This window comes from Ictalurus furcatus, chromosome 5, assembly GCF_023375685.1.
Source record: "Ictalurus furcatus strain D&B chromosome 5, Billie_1.0, whole genome shotgun sequence".
Classification (NCBI taxonomy): domain Eukaryota; kingdom Metazoa; phylum Chordata; class Actinopteri; order Siluriformes; family Ictaluridae; genus Ictalurus; species Ictalurus furcatus.
In genome coordinates this window covers 21103530-21124725 of record NC_071259.1, presented here as the reverse complement: position 1 = coordinate 21124725, position 21196 = coordinate 21103530, and the positions used below count along the sequence as shown (strand labels likewise).

At 38.9% G+C, this 21196-nt stretch overlaps 2 protein-coding genes across 7 annotated transcripts in view; one reads left to right on the top strand and one right to left on the bottom strand.

Moving 5' to 3' along the window:
* Window positions 1-199: 199 nt before the first annotated feature.
* Window positions 200-18390, top strand: rbm15 (RNA binding motif protein 15). 4 transcript variants are annotated; one of them, XM_053625162.1, is made up of 3 exons: window positions 200-7389; window positions 8754-8996; window positions 18312-18390. In XM_053625162.1, the coding sequence occupies exon 1, from the start codon at window positions 379-381 to the stop codon at window positions 2953-2955; it is 2577 nt and encodes an 858-aa protein (XP_053481137.1). In that variant the 5' UTR covers window positions 200-378; the 3' UTR covers window positions 2956-7389; window positions 8754-8996; window positions 18312-18390. The 4 variants fall into 4 exon arrangements, with proteins under 4 accessions (XP_053481137.1, XP_053481139.1, XP_053481138.1 ...); XM_053625164.1 differs by lacking the exon at window positions 18312-18390 and having other exon boundaries at window positions 8754-8794; window positions 8902-9591; XM_053625163.1 differs by lacking the exon at window positions 18312-18390 and having other exon boundaries at window positions 8754-8822; window positions 8902-9591.
* The window catches only part of slc16a4 (solute carrier family 16 member 4), a 22111-nt gene continuing 13183 nt past the window's right edge, over window positions 12269-21196 (bottom strand). For all 3 annotated transcript variants that reach the window (XM_053625166.1, XM_053625165.1, XM_053625167.1), the window contains 3 exons: window positions 18309-18520; window positions 14418-14511; window positions 12269-12722 (listed from right to left, as the gene is read on the bottom strand). In XM_053625166.1, coding sequence (XP_053481141.1) covers window positions 12517-12722; window positions 14418-14511; window positions 18309-18520 — 512 coding nt within the window. In that variant the 3' untranslated portion in view covers window positions 12269-12516. The remainder of the gene's footprint in view (window positions 12723-14417; window positions 14512-18308; window positions 18521-21196) is intronic.

Genomic DNA, 21196 nt, shown 5'->3' with positions numbered 1-21196 from the left:
CGTTTTAATTCGCAGTGTACGTATATACCATTCAAAAGTAACTATTGTAAAATCCATAATAATTATTTTTTTCAGTGTTTATTTCCGCATGCCACGAGGGCGAAGCATCTCTCTGCGAAGAAAAGTCATCTGGGCGTTTACGGACTTCCCTGATTGACGTGAACTACAGCCATTAGAATTACACTGTGTCAGCTTAGTAAACCAATCAAATTCTTAGGGCGAGGAACGCTGTAGTCTATACAAGATGGCGTACGCGGTTGTTTTCCAGCTACAATATTGAGCGAATTGCAGAAATTTGTCGTCTAAATTAATTAATTACAGTAGTGTAGTCCCTTCGTAATTGTTTGCTATAAGCCGTAGAGACGCGGAATATCCATCATGAAAGGAAAAGAAAGGTCGCCAGTGAAAAAACGCTCCAGGGCCGTGGACGATGTTCGAGACAGGGGAGGAAGCCACCCGAGCAGTAAGAAAATGGGGGTTGTGGCAATTTCTGGCGGAAGCAACAATGGAAATAGCTCTTCCAAAAGCGAAGGAGGTTCGGCGAGAAGGAGTTTACTTGGAGACAAAAGGGATAGTCGGGACTTTGACGGACATGCTTCTAGTCGCACGGGAAACAGTCACGGCTACACCGGCCCCGTTGCTAGCGCTAGCAGCAAGAATCACAACTCGAGCCTGTCGCTCGAAGCGGCCGCGAGAGGCAACTCGCGTTCAGACCAGCGCAGCCAGCTCGCAGCTAACGAGAGTGAGTACAAAACGCTCAAAATAAGCGAACTGGGGTCGCAGCTGAGCGACGAGGAGATCGAGGACGGTTTGTTTCACGAGTTCAAGAAATTCGGCGACGTGAGCGTGAAAATTAGCCGCGTTAACGACGAAAGAATAGCTTTTGTGAACTTCAGGAGGCCTGACGATGCCAGGGCGGCGAAACACGCTCGAGGGCGCCTGGTACTCTATGACCGCCCTTTGAAAATCGAGGCGATGTACATGAACAAAAGGAAAAGTCGATCACCCGTGGAGAAAGACCACTTTTCTGCCGTGGCTGGCCACAGACATTTGCACACCCAGAGGCCTCTGTCCCCTACTGGACTAGGTTATAGGGACTACAGGCTCCAGCAGTTAGCACTTGGTCGACTTCCTCCACCCCCACCGCCTCCCCTACCCAGAGAGCTGGAGAGAGAAAGAGAGTTTGCCTTTTATGAAGCCAGAGCAAGACCCACCTACATCGCTGAACGAGCTGCTGCCTTTCGCGAAGAGGATTTTATTTCTCCCGAGGACGACCAAAGAGCTAACCGAACGTTGTTTTTGGGTAACTTGGACATTACAGTAACAGAAAATGATCTGAGGAGGGCATTTGACCGCTTTGGGGCCATCACTGAAGTGGACATCAAGAGACCCACCCGGGGCCAAAACAGCACGTATGGCTTTCTTAAGTTTGAGAACTTGGACATGGCCCACAGAGCAAAGATTAGCATGTCAGGAAAAGTGGTCGGCCGAAATGCTATTAAAATTGGTTACGGAAAGGCGACCCCAACAACACGCCTCTGGGTGGGGGGCCTTGGACCATGGGTTCCCGTTGCTGCGTTAGCACGGGAGTTTGATCGATTTGGCACTATTAGGACTATAGATTACAGGAAAGGGGACACGTGGGCCTACATTCAGTATGAAAGCTTGGATGCTGCTCAGGCAGCTTGCACAAACATGCGTGGTTTTCCTCTTGGAGGCCAGGACCGACGGCTGAGAGTGGATTTTGCAGACACCGAGCACCGCTACCAGCAGCAGTTCCTGCAGCCACTCCCGCTCCCGCCCCACTACGAGGTCATGGCTGAGTCTTTTGTTCACCGTGCAACCCCTGAAGCTATCAGGGTCCGAGAAAGAACTCCCCCACCACTGCATTTTAGAGAACGGGAGCTCTATGCTGGTGTGGAGTGGCCAGCCCCTGCCATCCGTGAACGTGTAAGAACTCCTGCATTTGAACCTCTGGAGCACTTGGAACGAGATCGACGGCCCAGAGAGCCATGGTCCCTGGAGCGGGAGCTGCCGAGCAGAGATGCTGCAAGAAAACGGCGCCTTCTAGAGGATGGACGGCACCTAGACTGTTCACCCGACAGCAGCAGTGAGTGGGCAGTCCGGCGCCGGAGAGCCCCATCCACTGAGGGCAGCCCAGGAGGTAGTAGTCGCGACGGCCGCTTCAGCGACTCTGAGCGTCCTATGAGGGCAGAGCGGCTGTCACCGGCACGAGAGCACCGCAGCAGCCTAGACAGGGCTCCTGGAGAGAAGCGCCTCAAGAGCAACAGCAGCCTGTCTGAGTCCAGCATTGGTGCAAGCCCGTCAGAAAGAAAACGCAAAGCAAATGAAGCGAGCAAAGGGCCTTCAAAGAGAGAGCGAGCTGAAGGTAGCTCCAAGGGCAGTCAGTCATCCAAGCAGGACACTGGTGGGAAGCTGAGCATGGCCTGGAATGGAATGCTGCTCCTGAAGAATAGCAATTTCCCAGCCAGCATGCACATCCTGGAGGGAGACCCGAGTGTGGCCAACACCCTCCTGGTCGACAGCACGGGAGGGAAGGTGACGCAGCTCCGCATCACACAGCGCCTTCGGCTCGACCAGCCCAAGATGGATGAGGTGTCACGCCGCATCAAAGTGGCAGGCCCAGGTGGGTATGCCATTCTCCTTGCTGTTCCTGCCAGCTCCGAGGATGCATCTTCATCCTCCTCATCGACAGACCCAGCGGCTTCGACCCAGCGTCCTCTGCGCAACCTGGTCTCGTATCTGAAACAAAAGCAGGCAGCCGGGGTAATCAGTTTACCCGTGGGGGGCACTCGCGATAAGGACAACGCGGGGGTGCTGCACGCGTTCCCACCCTGCGATTTCTCTCAGCAGTTCTTAGATTCCTCTGCAAAAGCTCTTGCCAAAACAGAAGAGGACTATCTTGTCATGATCATTGTCCGTGGAGCATCCTAACAATCAGAACACAAACAAGAAAAAAGCATTGTTATAAAAAAAAGAAATGTCTCATTTGCATGCTCTGTTAAGCCTGGTGCAGCAACCATAGTTTAAACAGTTATTAAAAGGGTATGTGTCATCTGTTCTGCCAAATGCAATGCATGAAAAACATCTCGTATAGCAAAATTGGTTTTCATATTGCAATATTTGCTCACCATTGCAAGTTGAGTTTCCAAACCAAATCATTGTGATACTGTGCAACTGTTTGAAAGAGTGAAAGATAAAAGGTAGACACAATTTGAAAACTGAAGATTTACACTATACACTGTACTGCTGAAAATCTTATACATGTTTGTTTAGCCATTAGATTGTAAGCAGTTCCCTATATGGATATTAACAAGAATGTTGTTTCATGTAGGTATATTCTATATATTTTTTATTTAAAAAAAAAAAAAGAAGAGGAGGTTATTGAGTCATTGGGGTTTAACGCTCGGAACAATCAGTTAATGATGAAGAGAAAGTGTAACATAGGCCTAGGTGTGTAGTTCTATAGTTCACCTAAACAGTCCAGGTATTTCTCACTTAAAACTGCATGTTGACTGTTGTCCTGTTTTGAAACCGTTACGGGGTAGTTCACAGTCTAAAGTTTGCAGACTATAAACTAATGTATACACAACTGTACTTTAGTATTGAAGTGTTTATCAGTGTGTAACTGGGCAAGCATTTAATGAGGCTACAAATTTTCTCCCAGATTTTATTATACCCAAGGCATCTTGTAATATGAATCAGTGATTATTTTGGTCTTTTAATTCTAACATGTTTCAAAACCACCATTTGCACAGACAATTGCACATAGCTTATCCTTTTTTTTTGTATTTGACAAGATCATCTGAAAAAATAGTTCTATTGAGACAATTTCCATTTTTACTTTGCTTTTTGCTCTTCCCTAATAATTTCTGTAGTCATCCACTAGTTTTTACTGATTTCAGTGCTTTTATTGTTTTTTTTTGGTTTTTTTTTATTTTAAAGTAATCTTGCCCGTAGAACACAGTACAAAAATCAAAGAACACTTGATAGAATAGCAGTATATAATGCATGTGGCTTTTTTTTCTCGTTTTTGTCAGCATTGGCCTCAGTTTTGTTCAATATGCCACATTAAAGGAATTGTTAAATTGATGTCCAGGTACTAAAATGTGAGTGGAAACGTGTTCCTTCCAATTTGATAAACATAATAATGCCTATGGTGATGTAATTCTTCTATGATCTATATTCCCTCATATATTAACACACTTTAATTGTCAGCTTTAGGCATACTTGAAGCAGGGCTGTACAATTAGAAGTGATCAAAGTATTTAGTATTTTTCAATACATTAATAATGACTATGGTTCAGTGCAAAAACACAGAAGCGCTGTAATTGGTCAGCACATGTGATTGTGTAGTGATCATACCACTAAAGAGCATGCATTAATTATTGAGTCTACTTGTTTTAGTATGCTTAATTGTGCAGCCCTAAACTTAAGTATGTTTTAAGTTGAATAATGAGCTATGTATGATTAGTCTGAATAGACATGCAACATACTTTTATAACCCCCCATCTGAAATTTTTAGCATTTATATCAATGTTGAGGGGTTGTTTTTTTTTTGCAGTGTCTTGAGTCTGATTATTAACATAAGTGTTAATTCCATCTGTGTTATGCCATCTATCATTTTAAAATCACACTAAATTGCATTTTTAAAGCAGATTTAAAAATTGGTTTGTGAATTAAGATTATTAAGCTGTTCTATATGTATGGATGAGTAGGAGATACTGTACTTTCAGTAGCCATCTCTCAGGATGAAAAAGGACCGTTGCAACAGAGGACTTCCCATGGCCGGAATCAAAAAGATTGACAGGAGCCCTTTGGATGCAGAGGGGCAAGAGCTTTCCGTTTACTGATTGTGTATTCTCGCTGAGAGAGCAGCTTCACACTTGTGTAAATGTTTTTGTGCTTACACTTCCCATATTTAAACGGAAATATGACCGTCTTGCTTTGTGGTGTGTTTACCTGGTTTCTTGAAGGAGAGGAAAAAAAGAGGAATCGCTCATTCACATCTTGCACAGCTAAGAAATAGCTGTCCACATACACACAAAGTGCACTGGCACTTATTTGATTTTGTCTTACTATCAATAAATTGTTTCATTTGAGGGAGAAATGTTCATTCGTTGGAAATGAATCGAAGACCAGCTCCTGCCGTTTTGCGGTTGTATTTCAATGGAATTGTTGCTGATTGTTTCTGCTCAGGAAAAAAAAAAAATTCCCATATGTGGATCAGTGATGACATTAAGAGCCAAGAGCGAGAGCGTTTTATTGCCGCGTTGTCAGTGTTTTCCAACCTTGTGTCCCGGAGTTGCCTGGCTTTGCTAATTAACAGCCCTTGCACACTCCTGCCCTAAACCACCCCCTTATTCCCGAGGGAAGCGAGAGCAGAAAGAAGGGGGCTTTTGCTACTGTGCTCTCTGTAGCAGGCTTGTGCTCTGCTGCTGACCAAAGTCAGAGGGGAGATGTTGATTGCACAGACCTTCAGATAAGATGCGAGTTTTGTTCCAGCACTGCCACTGGTGTCCTCCACGGTTCTTCCCTACCTGCATCAGCTGGAAGAGGTCAGGTCTGCCGTAACCCAACTGCTTTGCATTGGCAGCACAACCACCTGCGAATTAAAGGTCAAATTTGAATGCTTTCTATTTCGGTGGAGCAGGCATTTGTTTACCCCATCCTTTGGTTTTTGCACATTTGATTTTATTTTTCCACTCCATTGAGATATCAGTACAGGAAGAGGATTTCCATGATCAGGAAAAAGGAGAGCGATATAGAAAGTAAAAAAAAAAAAAGCCCTTCTAGGCCCTGAAGGAAGGCTGATAGTTTTGTCTTCCTCCACTTTGCATTTGTGACAGAAGTATTTAAATCCACACCTGTCTTAAATTGACCTGAAATTCAAGTGTTGCCAACTAGACTGCCGGGTTCCTCAAACAGCACAACAGTTAACACACGGAGGAGGCACTTGCAAGAAGCTTCAGATGGAGAGAAAAAAAGGCCTCCTTTCTTCCTTAGTAAGCTGTTGTGTTCACCTTCATCACCTCTCCATCAGGTCATCCAGCAGTGAGTGCCTGCCTGATGGCGGTGAGTAGGGCTAGTGGGTTTTATACTGGGGCTGCTTCTCAAAGCCTGGCAGCGAAAGGTAAGTATCAGTGCAGGACAGAGTAACTCACTCATGTAGGATTTGACTGTTTACTTTTGCCACTAAACTGACAGTTCCACAGATTATATGACCCCATGTAGCGCCATTATTAATATGACTGGAGACAATTTTTGTCCAGTAAGTTCTGCATTTTCATTAATATGTATTTAAACATGTGAGTTCATGAGCTGAATTGACATGTTCAGTAGTAATTAATAAAAAATAATCTTTAGCTTTTAGCTGTAAGTTAAAAAAAAAAAAACAAAAAAAAAATCTGGTTTGCCAGACAGGTTTAACTTGCACTGTAATTTCTGGCCATCACCAGTTTGTGGGATTGTGGGACTAACATGCTTTAGAGGAGGTAAGTCTTGGACATATGGGGATTTTCATTGGTGTGTCACTTTCTGCCTTTTAGTTCAGGACTAGGATTAATTTTCAGAGATTTGACTCTGGATAGTGACTCACTGTGGACAATTTGTTTTTAAAGGTAGGTTTGACTGCTTGCTGGGAAGCTCAATAATACAAGAAACTTTTAGGATCAGACTGACTTGAAATATTTGAATAGACAAGCTCATAAATCTTTCCTCTGTCCATGTGAATATGATCTCTAATATAGAATTTACTGACTGGAAGGTGGTAACAAGACAAAAATCCCTAAGATAACTGAACATGAGTGCTTCAGTGCCTGGTCAATTTCTTTGGAGCTGTTAAAAAAAAAAAGGCCTTGTTGAGGCACCAGATTATAAGAGATTTAGCATGTGGAAATATTTTCTTTGTCCTCTGAGCGATAAAAGAACATTTAGGGTCTGATCGATGACGGTTCGGCTTATAATGCGGTTTTAAATGTAGACACGTTAGAGATGACTAATCAGAAGTTGTGCTCTGATAGGCTTTTAATTTGCCATCATGTCACCTACCAGTGGTTCCCAAACCTGGTTGTGGATTCCACTGCACTACACACGTTCAACCGCTCCATGGTGTGCGTGTGTGAGAACAGGGAAATTGGGAAAGAGTGATCTATTCTTGTTTACTGAGCGAAAATGAAATATTTAGCAAAGCTATAGCATGCTGAGTAATATAATCTACTGACCTGATCTACTGACAATTTGCTGAGTAATGCACAGGTCACAGTTTATTATGTAAATATTTAGACCAGGCGTATTGTTTTTCTTGGCAGATTTATGTGGAAGTCAGAACAACAGCTGGTTGGCTTCAAATTTCTTTGACCTTGGAAGGTAATAAAATTAATATAAATAATGTATTATGTACACAATGTTATTAGTCATGATACTACCAGTATAAAGAAGATAATAGGATTTTTGGACAGTATATTAACGTTGATAACAGGTTAATATGGGTTTATGTATATGTGTGTGTGTGTGTGTATGTGTATATATATATATATATATATATATATATATATATATATATATATATATATATATATATATATATATTAATAGTATATAATATATAATAATAATATAATATATATTAATATTATTTATAATTAGATATATAGATATACACACACACACACACACACACAGGAGTGACAAATTAAAGGAAAAACAACATAAATTGTCGTAATGGGATCCGAGCAGCTTCAGTGTGTTCCTTGTCATTCTACAAGTCTCTGGATTTGTACTGGAGGGATGAACATCATTCTTCCAAAAGATATACCCCTACTGGTGTTTTGGTCATGGTTGTGCAGAACACGAACACCACAGTCCATAATCCCCCATAGGTGTTCAGTTGGGTTATATCTGGTGAATGTGAAGACAATAGCATGTGATTTACTACATTTTCATAGTCATTAAACTATTCCGTGAGTCATCCTGGAAGAGACCACTCCCATCAGGTTAGAAAAGTTTCCTCATGGGACGAAGGTGATCAGTCACGATTGTTTTGTAGTGTTTTGTAGGGACTCTTCCCTGTTCTCAACCCTGGTCATGGAGTACCCGTTGTCCTGTGTTTTCCTGGTCTAAAACAACTGCTTAAATCAACCTGATTAACAGCCCTTTGTGAATTGAAGTGGGTGTGTTAGAGCAGGGAAAACACTTCAATGTGCAGGATGCCATGACTGAGACTGGGAACCTGTGTTGTAAGGGGACAAGTGGAGCCAAGCACTGCCAGCAAAATGCCTCCGACAGCAACAGTTTTCCTGTTTTCATCTGTTTGCATGTGTATATATGAAGTGTTAGATGTTAGATTTGACATCTGCATAGAAATTAGAAGTGAATGATTTAGACAAATCTACAGCATTTCCTTATAGTATGCAGGTATTGACATATATGTTGTCATTGAAATGATGGACTGTCAGTAGTGAATATGATAAACATTTGTGATCTCCACTATAACTCGGGCAGATTTTGAAAGTTTTTAAAATCAGACCTCTGTAGAAAACAAGGAAACAATTTGGGTATCAATCAGTTTGGTGCAAGAGTAAAATGGGGTTTGTGTCTGGGGAAAGCCTGGACATTCTGCTAAAGGCAGATATTGTAATATTTGCAACTGTAGTAAACAGTTCTGGAGTTGTAGACTATAAGATTATTATTAACATTAATATTTCATTATTGTTCAACTGAATCCTTTCTAGGCTGATGTGGGAAATGTGACTACAGCTGCAGTAGTGAAGTGGTGAGCAGTTTGTCTCCGTAAGCGTACTGTGGGTAATAATCTTCTCTCTTCATTTTTGATATGACAGTCAGTGTTTATTTGTATTTATTCACTTATTTTTGTAACAGTACCAGTGGTGGTATTGGATTGTGAACTTCAGTCCAGATCCAGTTCATCTCTTAGTCCATAAAGAATCATGAGCTACGATTATTACTTCCAAATGGTGAGTAGTTGAACTTTAGTTTATATGTGACGTGTATTTAGTGGAAATCTTACTAGATTTGTTTTTGCAATTGCTAAAAATAGTATGATTGTATGTAGTATTATTTGTGGATCTTGTTTAAAGGTGCACAAAATGTTTGGAATCTTGCTGATACCATTTATAACTGCATACATGTATCTGAAATCACAATAAAAGCAGTATTTTTCTATTGGTTTGTGTTGTTACAGTCAAGAAAGCCATCCTTTTGAAATCCCTATCAGAAACCTCATCAGAATAGTGTATGTTGTAAACACAGTTTATATGAAATTCAAACACATTTTCCATTTGCTTTAATTTCAGTTATGAAAAACTTCACAATCATAAGAAGTCCACCCTTTTTTTTTTACACTTCCAAAATTTACACAGTAACACACATCCATGTATAAAAGACAGACTTTATGTTCACACACTGAGTGGTGAGACTACACTGAGCTGACACATTTCTTATGCTACTTTGTAATTGTTTTATTCTTAAACTTCAATCTGTGGCTCATAGAGATACCTTTATTGCCATTAAATATTAACTTCCATGGCCCCATGAGAAAAAGTCTTGGGAGATTGAATAAGAAGTGCTTCCCAATCGCACTGAGATGTTCAAACATGATACAAAACACTTTACTAAACAATCAATCAGAACAAACTCAGATTTTCAACAGGAGTGTATTTAATTGGTGCTCCTATAAATGCTACTTACCAGTTCAGTTTTTGCCACTTTTTGATCTTTGTGAAATTAAAAACAACAACAACAAAAAAACCCACACTTGTAGCACTCCAGCATACTCGCAACAATTAGCACTGTACAGTAATTAATGCTAGCTTTCAGTAGTAGTACAATGTCTGCACCACTAGAGGACTCTGTCACAAAAGAAACTATATGGCATATAAGAAGCAACCATTAAATAAACAATTACTAAGAAAAGGTTTTGATTTTAAAAATAAATGAAAAAAGTCAAATTCTACACAAGCCTGAGGGTAAAATGCAAAAAATAATAAAAAACAGTCTCTCTTGCATCTTTGGCTCATATCTCAATAGTTAGTACAGTTATGCGGTACATCAAAGGCAACTACGACAGAACACTACAGTTATTTCAATACAAATGAATGTTTTTGAAAACAAAATGTCTAACAATAGTGTAGCTATAAGCACAGTGCCCTAAATCTTTTAGGCTGAGCCCTTGAAGTATTTTTACTCCTATCAGGTTTAAAGTGGTTTAAAGCCGTTTTGTTTTGGCAATTCTTTTCATCTTAGTCAGTGGTTGTTGGCACAATTGTAATTTGGGACCACCAGCTAGAGAAAAAAAAAAATCTATTTCCAAGATCCAGAGACACAGTCACCCAAATACACCTTCCAACATACCTTGAAATAATTGTAATACATTTTACGTAGTGGTTAAGCCTCATATATGAATATGAAGATTGCCGACCGGAACTTTGCTGATGATGGAGCATCAAAATAAACCAATCTGATTTGCTGCTTACAAGGAAAAACTTTGACCTTGGACCAGCAGGCAAATTGCATAGAGAATAATCAGCATTTGGTACATTCAATTATTTAAGCATTTTAAGGGTAATTTTTATAAATATTGTCGTATGCTCTGATCAATAGTACACATGCTATTATAGCAAGCGAAAGAAACTACACACCAACTGTCTGCTTTATACACATATACATATATATATATATATATATATATATATATATATATATATATATATATATATATATATATATATATATATATATTAATTACACAGTGCCCTCTACTAATATTGGCACCACTGGTAAATATGAGCACAGAAGCCTGTGAAAAATAGTCTTTATTGTTTAACCCTTTGATCTTTTGTTCATAAAATTCACAAAAATTATTTGCTCTCATGGATATCAAACGGTTGCAAACACAAAACAGGTTTATCAACAAAAAAAAGTGTGCGCCACAATTATTGGCACCCTTTTGAGGTCCATGCTGGTGGACTCTCTTCTTCAGCTCACCCCACAGGTTTTCTATGGGTTTCAAGTCAGGGGACTGAAACCAGTAAACCATTTTTGTGTTGATTTTGATGTATGTTTTTGGATCATTGTCCTGCTGGAAGATCCAAGCATTGCCCATTTTAAGCTTTCTGGCAGAGGCAGTCAGGTTTTCATTTAATATCTGTTGATATTTGATAGTCCATGATGCCATGTATCCTAACAAAATGTCCAGGTCCTCTGGCAGAAAAACAGCCCCAAAACATTAAAGAGCCACCACCATATTTAACCGTGGACATGAGGTACTTTTCCATATAGCTACCTCTTTGTGTGCACCAAAACCACCTCTGGTGTTTATTGCCAAAAAGCTGAGGTTTTTTTCTTTCTTACAAACAACTTGTGATGACATCGGTGACTTCAGATTGTAATTTTGGAGACTATCTGATCCCAAGACAAGAGTAACTTTTGCAATTCTCCAGCTGTGATCTTTGGGGATTTTTTGGCCACTCTAACCATCCTCTTCACTGTGCGTTGAGACAATATAGACATGTGTCCAGTTCCAGGTTGATTCATAACATTTCCAGTTGACTGGAACTTCTTAATTATTGCCCTGATGGTATAAATGGGCATTTTCAATGCTTATGCTACTTTCTTAAAGCCACTTCCCATTTTGTGAAGCTCAACAACCTTTTGCCGCACATCACATATAGCTATATTCCTTGGTCTTTCCCATTGTTATGAATGACTAAGGGAATTTGGCCCATGTTTTACCTCATATTTATACCCCTGTGAAACAGGAAGTCATGGTTGAACAATTTCCTGCTCCTAGTCACCCAGATGTACTAAAATAAAAGTAAAATATCAATGGGAATATACGTTAGATATATTTTTCCTCATATGAATTCATAGGGGTGCCAATACTTATGGCACAAATATGTTTTAAAAATGTTTTTTTTTTTTGATAAACCTGTGTTGTGATTGTAATTGTTTGATATGCATGAAAGCAGAGTATTTTTGTGAATTTTTTTTTAACAAAATGTAAAACAAAATTTTTCACAGCCTTCTTTGCTCTTATTTACCAAGGGTGCCAATATTAATGGAAGTAGTGTGTGTGTATATATGTGTATATATAGATATATGTGTATATATATATATATACACACACACACACACACACACACACACAGATATGGACATTAATAGAAAAGTTACATATTTTCTTAAATTTTCAGTTTTGTAGTATGGTAAAAAGTATGTAATCTAATAGTTTAGTTTTTTTTTTTTTTTTTTTTTGCTGGAATTTAGAGACCACATCATGTGATCCATGATCACAAAAACTAAAATGTTCCATGATGGTGTCTTCAAACTTTGCGACTAAGTTGGTCATACTCTGTGCCATTCACAAAAACCTTCTTCCCTCAAAAGGCTGGTGCCATTGTGCTCTACTAACAGGTTCAGGTCCACTTTAGGAGGACAAAACAAAAAAAAGGTCAGTGGCATGGCCATGCGGTGTAGCTATACCAGCCCGTTTCTCTGAGGTGCTGGACAGAAGCAGCCGCTGCTCCACCCCAGCTCTTTATTGAGCAGCTCCTGCTGCTTTTTTCTGGCCTGCCAGTGCTGTGCGAGTGGCTCCAGGAAGAGAGAGACTGATGAGAGCAGGTAACACACACCAGCCAAGTAGAAGGAGCAGTCGTAGGTTCGGGTGTAGTCATACAGAAAACCTGGGGGACACGAGTGAGGAGTCAAACATGTGCTGCTGTTGATACAGTTCATGGAGGACATCTTTGAGCAAGACTATATTTAGCAAGGTTCAATTTACTGCTCAGTAAAAACTGCAAGATTTTCCTCACACCATAAAAAAGATATTTCATTACAAAGAATAACACTACATTTACTCACATAAAATAAAATTAAACCAAATTTGAAAAAGAAAAATGCTTGCATCTAAGAATGTCTTTCTGTTATGGTGATTGTAATTCTATATGATGTACTGCACAAACTGAGTCAGCACTCCCTAACTGAGGCTCAGGTGTACATGGTTTGGGTTTGTGTGATGTAGGGCGAAGGTCAAGGAGTACACTGCCTACAGGATACAGGATTGAGAGGCCCAGCATGTAAGGCTGCATACCACCCTAAACCACAGCCAATCTCACTGAGGGATTTAAAAAAAATTAAATAAATAAATTAGAAAGCCACTTGTCTGTACTTCATTAAAACACTACGATGTTCTCCATGCAATGGATAATGGTGTTATCTATACAATCTTCCTGTAAGGAAAACATTTAGCTCATCAGACCCGAGCAGCGTGAAATGAAGGTAATTAATTCACATTTGTATTATCCTTGCAATACAAGAAAGGTATTACTTTTCCAATTTTTATTTATGGATTTGTTATTGTTGTAATTTGGGGGAATAGAAAAGAAAGGATTTGGTTTGATTTCGGTTTGTGTTGAATTGAACTGATTTTAATTTATCTAAACCAAGCAAACACTCGATATGACATTTTATTCAGTTTCTTTTTAGATGGCAGTTGCACAGAAACCTCTTGACAGCTAGCTAATATTTAAATAGTAGCAGGTAGCTAGCTAATATAAATATTTTTTACATTGGGCAGGTGCAGGATGTGTGACTTTTTTTTAGAATTCTTTTTACACACAGTTTTTTGAAAGAAATGCAGACAGCCAGCTATGACGGTTTTTAAAACAACCTCTCTCTCTCAGGAATGGTACACTGCCTTATAACCAGCTAGTAAACTCTGCCTTTCTGTCTTACATACACTGCCTTCTCCCACTGAGATCCTACACTTCCCCCACTTAGAAACAGTAAACATACCCCCCACTGCAAATAGGGCCTGCACAAGCCCCTCCTAAACGGGGCCGTTTAAGGGTGAGTGTGTACAATTTCTAAGAATTTTATCTATGACCATCAAGGCATGTCCCAGGCATGTTTTAAGTGGACATCGTGGCAGTACAACCAAACAATTTTTTCAACTTACTTTATATTCATGAACCCTGAATTAAATAGAACTGTGGTTCTCAAAGTGAGGTTCCTAGGTAATTTTTTTTAAAAAAAGAAGATTTTAGCTTTTTGCGTCGTTAAAAATCACATGATGAAGGCCGAAGGTCTTGGGGGGGGGGGGGGGGGGGGGACAACTACATGCAACTGAGCAAGTTAACATGCTGCTAAATAAAGAGAAGTGACATGATCTGCCTGGCAATGTCAAAAGGAGATATATTTGTTCCCCCTTTAAGAAAGATGACACACTTACACAGTTCAGGTAGCAAAGTTGTATCTCCCAAGTCTAATAAAGCATGCAAAGCATTTTAACCCTGGCTGTTTTGAATCACTCCTCGTTCTCTGACAGCATGTGTAGTGTTAATCAATCATTTACTTATTATGGGGGAAAAAAAACTTACCTGCCAGTGGAGGACCTGTTAGACAGCCAAGTCCCACAAAGAACATGGAAAAACCCATAGAGTTGTTCACCTTTTCAGAACCTACCAAGTCAACCTGTAAAAGATGAACGGTAACGCTTTAGAATACAGATCTGTCATTAATGCTTAACTACACGGGAAGAAATGAATAATGCAATATTAACTTTCTGGTAACTACTATTATCTAACTAGAAACTTAGATTGAGTTAGTAAGTAATAGCACACAGATGAATGTGGTAGTTCACTATTAGCTAATCAGGAGCTACTATTTCTTTCATGCCTCCTGGAGAACTACTAATAAACTATATACAGTTTCATAATTAATGCGAAACCACTACTGTTAACTGATAGTCAAGATTGTTTACAAAATAAATAGGTAATAGCAGACTTATGATTTGGGTAAGCTGTTTGTGAGGGACCAGGGCAGTCAAGGCACAAGTGATAGTTTCCCAAAAAAAGTTTGATGAATCAAAAGATGTATTTACAAATAAATCAAATTAAATTAAAATAATCAAAATCAATATTTGAACCTATAAAAGAGGACAACTTGTAACGTGGGCCACATCATTATCAATTCATTACAACTGAACAGAACTAAACTGAAATAACGGAAGACTGAACAGAGCCAAACAAATAATTCGACAGAGGTGGCAATACAGATGGACTAGTCCACTTTAGATGCACAGGGGGAAAACAAAACACTACAAACTTCAAAGTACAACATTAAAGACAAGGCCAGCTGAATAATTGGAATAATGATAGAAACAAATAAATCAAGTAAAAGAAAGAAAAAAATACATAATCGTAAATAAGAAAGTAAAGAAAACAAACACAAAACATCCCACTCTCCCCACAGCCAATCTGCTTCTTGGTACCAGCAAGCACGACTAAAAATAGCAGTGAATGCAGTGTGTCGGCCTTTAATGCGCACCGACCCCATCGGAGATTCCGCAAGGCAACTATACACCAGCCGTCCACTCCTCAGTTCATCCCACACAACAGTAGCTCGACTCAAATAAAACATTGTTAACAAAAGTGTGTACAGTACAACACAAAGTAGAATGTGTGCACTCCAACTAGCTAAATAATGCACTGGAATTAATAAAGTATTTGAATAAAACATAAACTGAGTCTTAATATGTAGTGATTACTGATATGCAAATATGTAAACCATTGAGTGAACGGAAATAAAAATAAAATAAAAAAACTAAAGATAATGCGTTTTTCCCCCAGTTATGATGAAAAAATATCGTGCAACCAAACACTGGTCAGTGTAAGCTTTTCAGTGTACATTTTTGTAAGGTTTTGGTTAGTAATTAATTCTGACAGATTTGGTAACACTAGAGTCATTAGTAGGGAGTTATCATGATCTTCACTTTAGAATACGGTTCTAAATAATTAGTCATTCCTTCTGAAGGATGTAGTAGTCATTATTAGTGGGCTACTATGATTCCTATAATAGTTATTAATGAAAACCTAATCCTAAAGTATAGAATATTCTAACCATGAGGTAGAAGACTTACATAGAACCATATATTTCTGTGAGGTATGTTAAATAAATAAATCACTGTATAGGTTACAATTTGTCTGGCAATTGGGGTATGGCTAATGACTTGAAATGTTCCAGTAGTCTCTGTGACTCTAGTGATTCAGTGAGAAGTGTGGACCTAAGCTGTCTTCTCTTTATTTAAGTATTAATAATAATGTGGAAAAAATGATTACAAATAAGGGTGAAGTTCAAAGGCATGACAGAAAAATGTCCACAGGAGTAAGGTCCCGAAATGTGCATTTAAAAAGCCATTTCTTTACAATTATCCACAGTTTGTAAATAGTTCTCTAGGAGGAATGATAAAATGTACTAATTATTAACAGCTTACCTAAATCATAAGTCTGCTATTACTTATTGATTATGTAAACAATCTTGTCTATTCATTAACACTCGTAGGAGAAATCAACATGAACATGTCTATAGTTCAGAATGTTCTAAGTCTCTTCAGTCTGTTTAGAGAGTGGCCAGTACGATAACAAAATGTCCTACCAGTGTCATGAGGCAATGTTCACAAAGTTCAAAAACTGGGATTCACCACTGCAACAGCTATTCCATTGCAATGCCCATATAACAACTTTGAATATACTGTATGTTTTAATGTTAGCTTTTTAAACCTATCATTGAAGATCCTCTATAATGTTATTAACACTTTCCTTTGTTCAACTCTTTTTGTTTCTTTCTAATACTTCACTTTCTTCATCTGTCATAGTTGCACCCTTATTCCGTATCCAAAGTTCATGTGCACTGAAAAGGCAACATTGTTATTTATTATTAGCGATGCAAAATGTACAAAATTTCTGCGCCGATTCCGATATCAGATTTTTTAAGAATGACATCCGTTGATACCGATAGTTTGGTGGTTCTGTTTTTTAATATGTTGTTTCAAATGACTGATAAGTAATTTTGAAAAGAAAAGCAAATAATAACTTTATTCACTCGATCTACATGTTTTCCATGTTTCACAGTAACTGGTCTCAGTTATAAACAGAAAACACATCACTTTCCATCATGGCTTTAGCTTATTCCTTGTATTGTCATGTATAACAAAGTGCACTCTTGATTTGTCAATTTTCCGTCTATCTAACGTCATTTTTTAAAAGTTTAAAATCACGATCGATCCATTGAGCAGTGAGACTGAGCATGCTCATTGGGCTCACACCTGAATACCAAATATCTGTGGTGAAACTTATTGCTGAGTCATTCTGAAGAAGCTTGTGAATATGATCTCCTACACTGTTGTATGTCTCCAGTAAGCAGACTTCTAGGAAATAACACAGACTCTATCAGACTTTATTGGACTTGCTGTTAAATTGATTGACTATAGCTTGTTCACTGACCTGCGAAGCTACACAAGCCACCATATTATTTGTCTGGCCTACTTGCTGATTACTGTCTACCACACACACCATACTCTCTTAGCTGTGGCTTGCTCTCTGTTCTAAGACGTATAAGACAAATAAAAACTCAGTAGGTGAGAGGGCTTTTCTTTTAGAGCCATTTTATGGAATCAACTTTAGGAAATATTAAGAGGCTTAAACTCACAACATTTAGGCCTAAAGGTAAATTACCAATTAGGAGAGCTTAAAAACAGCAGCAGATTTACAATCTGTTCTTATTTCTTTATTTTTCTCTATTTATTTAATTTAAATTTTTTTTTGTTACTATTCAACCATGTCTTATTTCAGCTGTTACTTTATCTCAGATCATATGTGTATAGTACCTTTCACAATTAAATATAGGGATGTATCAATACCAGTACTAGTATCAGTATCTAGCTAGGCAATAAAAAATGTCTACAGACAACACTGGGTGAGAGAAATTAACAGCTCTCATCCAGTATGTATCTTTACCATCAGCCACTACTAGTGATTGAAAATGAAGGATTCTAATACAATGGGAAAAAAACCCAAAAAAACTTACACATGCACAAAAGCACTTTTCCAAAGTGAAACAAAACCTGCTCTTCTCCACTGCAACCCTACTCAATCCAAGATAACTAAATGTATCTAGCAAATGCACTTCATTTAAAAGCAAATAGTTAAATGATAAAGAATGACCCTAGCTGCCTAAGTGCTTGAATAAGCATGTGTGTTTTTCACGGCCACTATGTAATTACAGACTGTTATCGGTAGCGTGTACTAAACAAATGTATTCATACTCAGTACAAAAAAAAAATGTTAGTTATGAATCCATAATTAAACTATTAAATAATACAATACAGTAGTAATCTACAAGATAGAAACCTGATCGTCTGTAGGTTTTGTTTGATGCTAAATCCTGATGACATAAAGTGTATTGTTTCTGAGTGTTACTTCATTACTCACCAGGACTGGAAGGAGCAGAGCCATGTATCCTCCACAGAAGATGGCAAAGAATACAGCGTAGATCATGAGCTGAATGAAGGAGGTGGCGAGGGGAGAGAGCAGGTTGACGATCCCGCATAGGATCAGATAGGCCTTGTGGTAATGGTACTTATGCACCAGGTTCCTGTCTGTCACCCAGCCAGAGGCTAGCTGAGCCACAGTTTCTGTTATACCTGTGTAAGACAAGAACCCACCCATCACACACTCCCACGCTGTATCTGCACAATGCATGAATAAAAATCACTGGTGTGACGAGTTCGAGAACAGGGTCACTGATGTCCCCTACATGAACATTATTGAGTCAGTAATGTTGCTAAAAGCATCAATCGACAGGGCTCAGTGAGCAGTGACTTCTCTGCTGTGGTGAATGAGCGTATGAAGGTGTGTATAAGAGGCCTGACATACACATGGGTTCAACCATGGATCACTGGCTCCATTACTCTCCAGCCTATTATACTCTAGAAGTAAACAGTTGTCAGTCACAGAAAGGCTTTAAACCAGCTTTATGCTGTATGATTTTCAGCTGATTTTTATCACAGTCAAAAATCATGTAAAATTGTTCTATGTTCGTTAGCTGAGATTAAAACGCATAAATAGGGACATTTAGAACCTAGTTCTGGCAGTGTCAGGATTTTTTAAATTAATATCCCAGAGTCACACTGCTACAATGCTTGTCTAAAATCTACCAATAGGAAGAGAGTATAGGATTACAAACTCATGGGACAGCTACAAATACGGTAGGCAAAATGTCATCTAAATTTGTTAATGTGCAGAAACATTATCCCTATTATCTCAATCTCACTTTGAAGAATGTTTCTGTTTTTCTGTTCAGTTTCTGCATGAGCTCAGATTGCAGTGATGACATGAGTAGAACATAGTAATTTTCTTTAATCGCAGGAGGATCTTCACTGTTATCGCGTCTGTTATAACGTCTGTTATAAAATTCGGCCGAGATTTTATTCATCATCTTGTGCAATGTGAAAAAGTAATCATCTTAAAAGACTGCTGAAATTACAGTGCAACACAGGCTTTAAACAAATTTACTTATATTTACTTATATATATAAAAGGATACAATGATGGATTTATTATTTTGCATATGTCAGCTGCATACATTGAGCCATAGAAGTTAAATGAAAAATTTCAGAATGCACTTAAAACTTTATATCATTCCATCATAAAATTTATCGGATGTGTATGATGTGATGTGTTATCTTACATTTTTCTTTCAAGCAAACTATTTATGGATCAGTGGTACTGATCACAGCCATGACTGCACACTAGATACACAGCTGTGTACTATATTATGGACTATTTGCAGTTTGAAAGAATAATAATGCATTAAAAATGCATTATTTTAGAAATGTATGCAATGGTTTTAACTTCAGAACCATTCCAGCATACTATGACCCAAGTAATTAATAGGAGGCCAGGAGAATGTGGGAAACTTGCCAAATGTGCACAGAACACTGTATTGAATAGACAAGCAAGTCAATAAGGTCAACCATAAAATGTAGGCCACTCTTAATGCAGTGGCAGTATTGAAGCACACACAGTGATGTTCTTCATAGTGGTCAGGCATGTAGCAAGACAGCTGGACAATGTTTGTCTGTCCTCACCACACCACCAAAGGCTTTATCCTGGCGTGTCCCTACTTGAGCACAGAGACTTTTGGGGATTTGCTTGTGTGTTTAAGGCACAGCAGGTCCAGTGAAACTCACAGCTGTCTTTATCATGTACTACACAATTACACTTCAATAGCAAGGAACAAAAAATGGAGCTTTTAAATCCCTTTACCATTCTGCTATCCCACAATTAAAAGTATAGCATACAGGAGGCTCAATTCAGCAATCAATTCAACAGCACAGGTGTTTGTGCTTTTATCGAGTCACCTAAACAACCACTGAAAATGTAGGAATGCAGGGTCCCTACTGCATAAAAAAAGAGACAGTGAGCTCATGGTGGGGGACGATGGACCAAATGCATGTCCAATTTCCCAGTCCACTCATTAAGAGCACAAGCGTTTTTGGCCGCTCTCTTCTCCTGCTATTATGCCCCAGTGCTCCCCAGTACAATGTCAGCCACTTTAGAGGCGGTTGTGGAATTAGGAAGCCTTGCCGTTGCTTAGCGACTTCCCCGGCTCGGTGACACAGAATGGCCCATGATGAGGAGACGCTTTTAGTGTCCTGAGTCGCACTCAGTTACTCAGGCTGTCCAACTTGAAAAATAAATAAATAAATAAAAATCTCTGAATCAAGGTTGAGCCGCTTTTCTATGAACGTGTAATCAAAACGAGACTGACATACAACTACTACTTACTTTTAATTATTAAAGCAACCAATTAGATGCTTTGGATACTTGCATAATCAGGACAATATTTGATCCCCTTTTGTGGGCGTTTGTTTAAACCTTGCATTTTGCATTATTTATGACCATGCATTTTCTGCCAGTTTTCAGAAAGGGCAAAAACTGGCAGCTGTGTTCTAGGCACTAAAGCTGACAGGCTTACATGCTGCGGCATATGTTTACAAAATAAAGTAAAAACCAATGGATGCGCCATGCTGTAATGTGGTGGGGGGAATTTATTTTGTTGCTACGGTTTGGGTCCACCTGTTCCCTTAGAGGAAAGTGTCACTGCAAATCAATACAAAGTTATTCTGACTGATCACTTTATCCTATGATGAAACATTTCTATCCTGATGGGAATCCCATGCACAGCTGTGACAATGACAGCTGACTGGATGAATATTTCATCCAAACTGAACACTTATAGGAGAAATTGAGCGATATATTAGACAGCATTCTCCACCGCCATCATCAAAACACCAATTGAGAGAATATATTTTGGAA

Excerpts from the sequence above, each read along its gene's own strand:
- rbm15 (XM_053625162.1), top strand. The coding sequence starts at position 379 with ATGAAAGGAAAAGAAAGGTCGCCAGTGAAAAAACGCTCCAGGGCCGTG.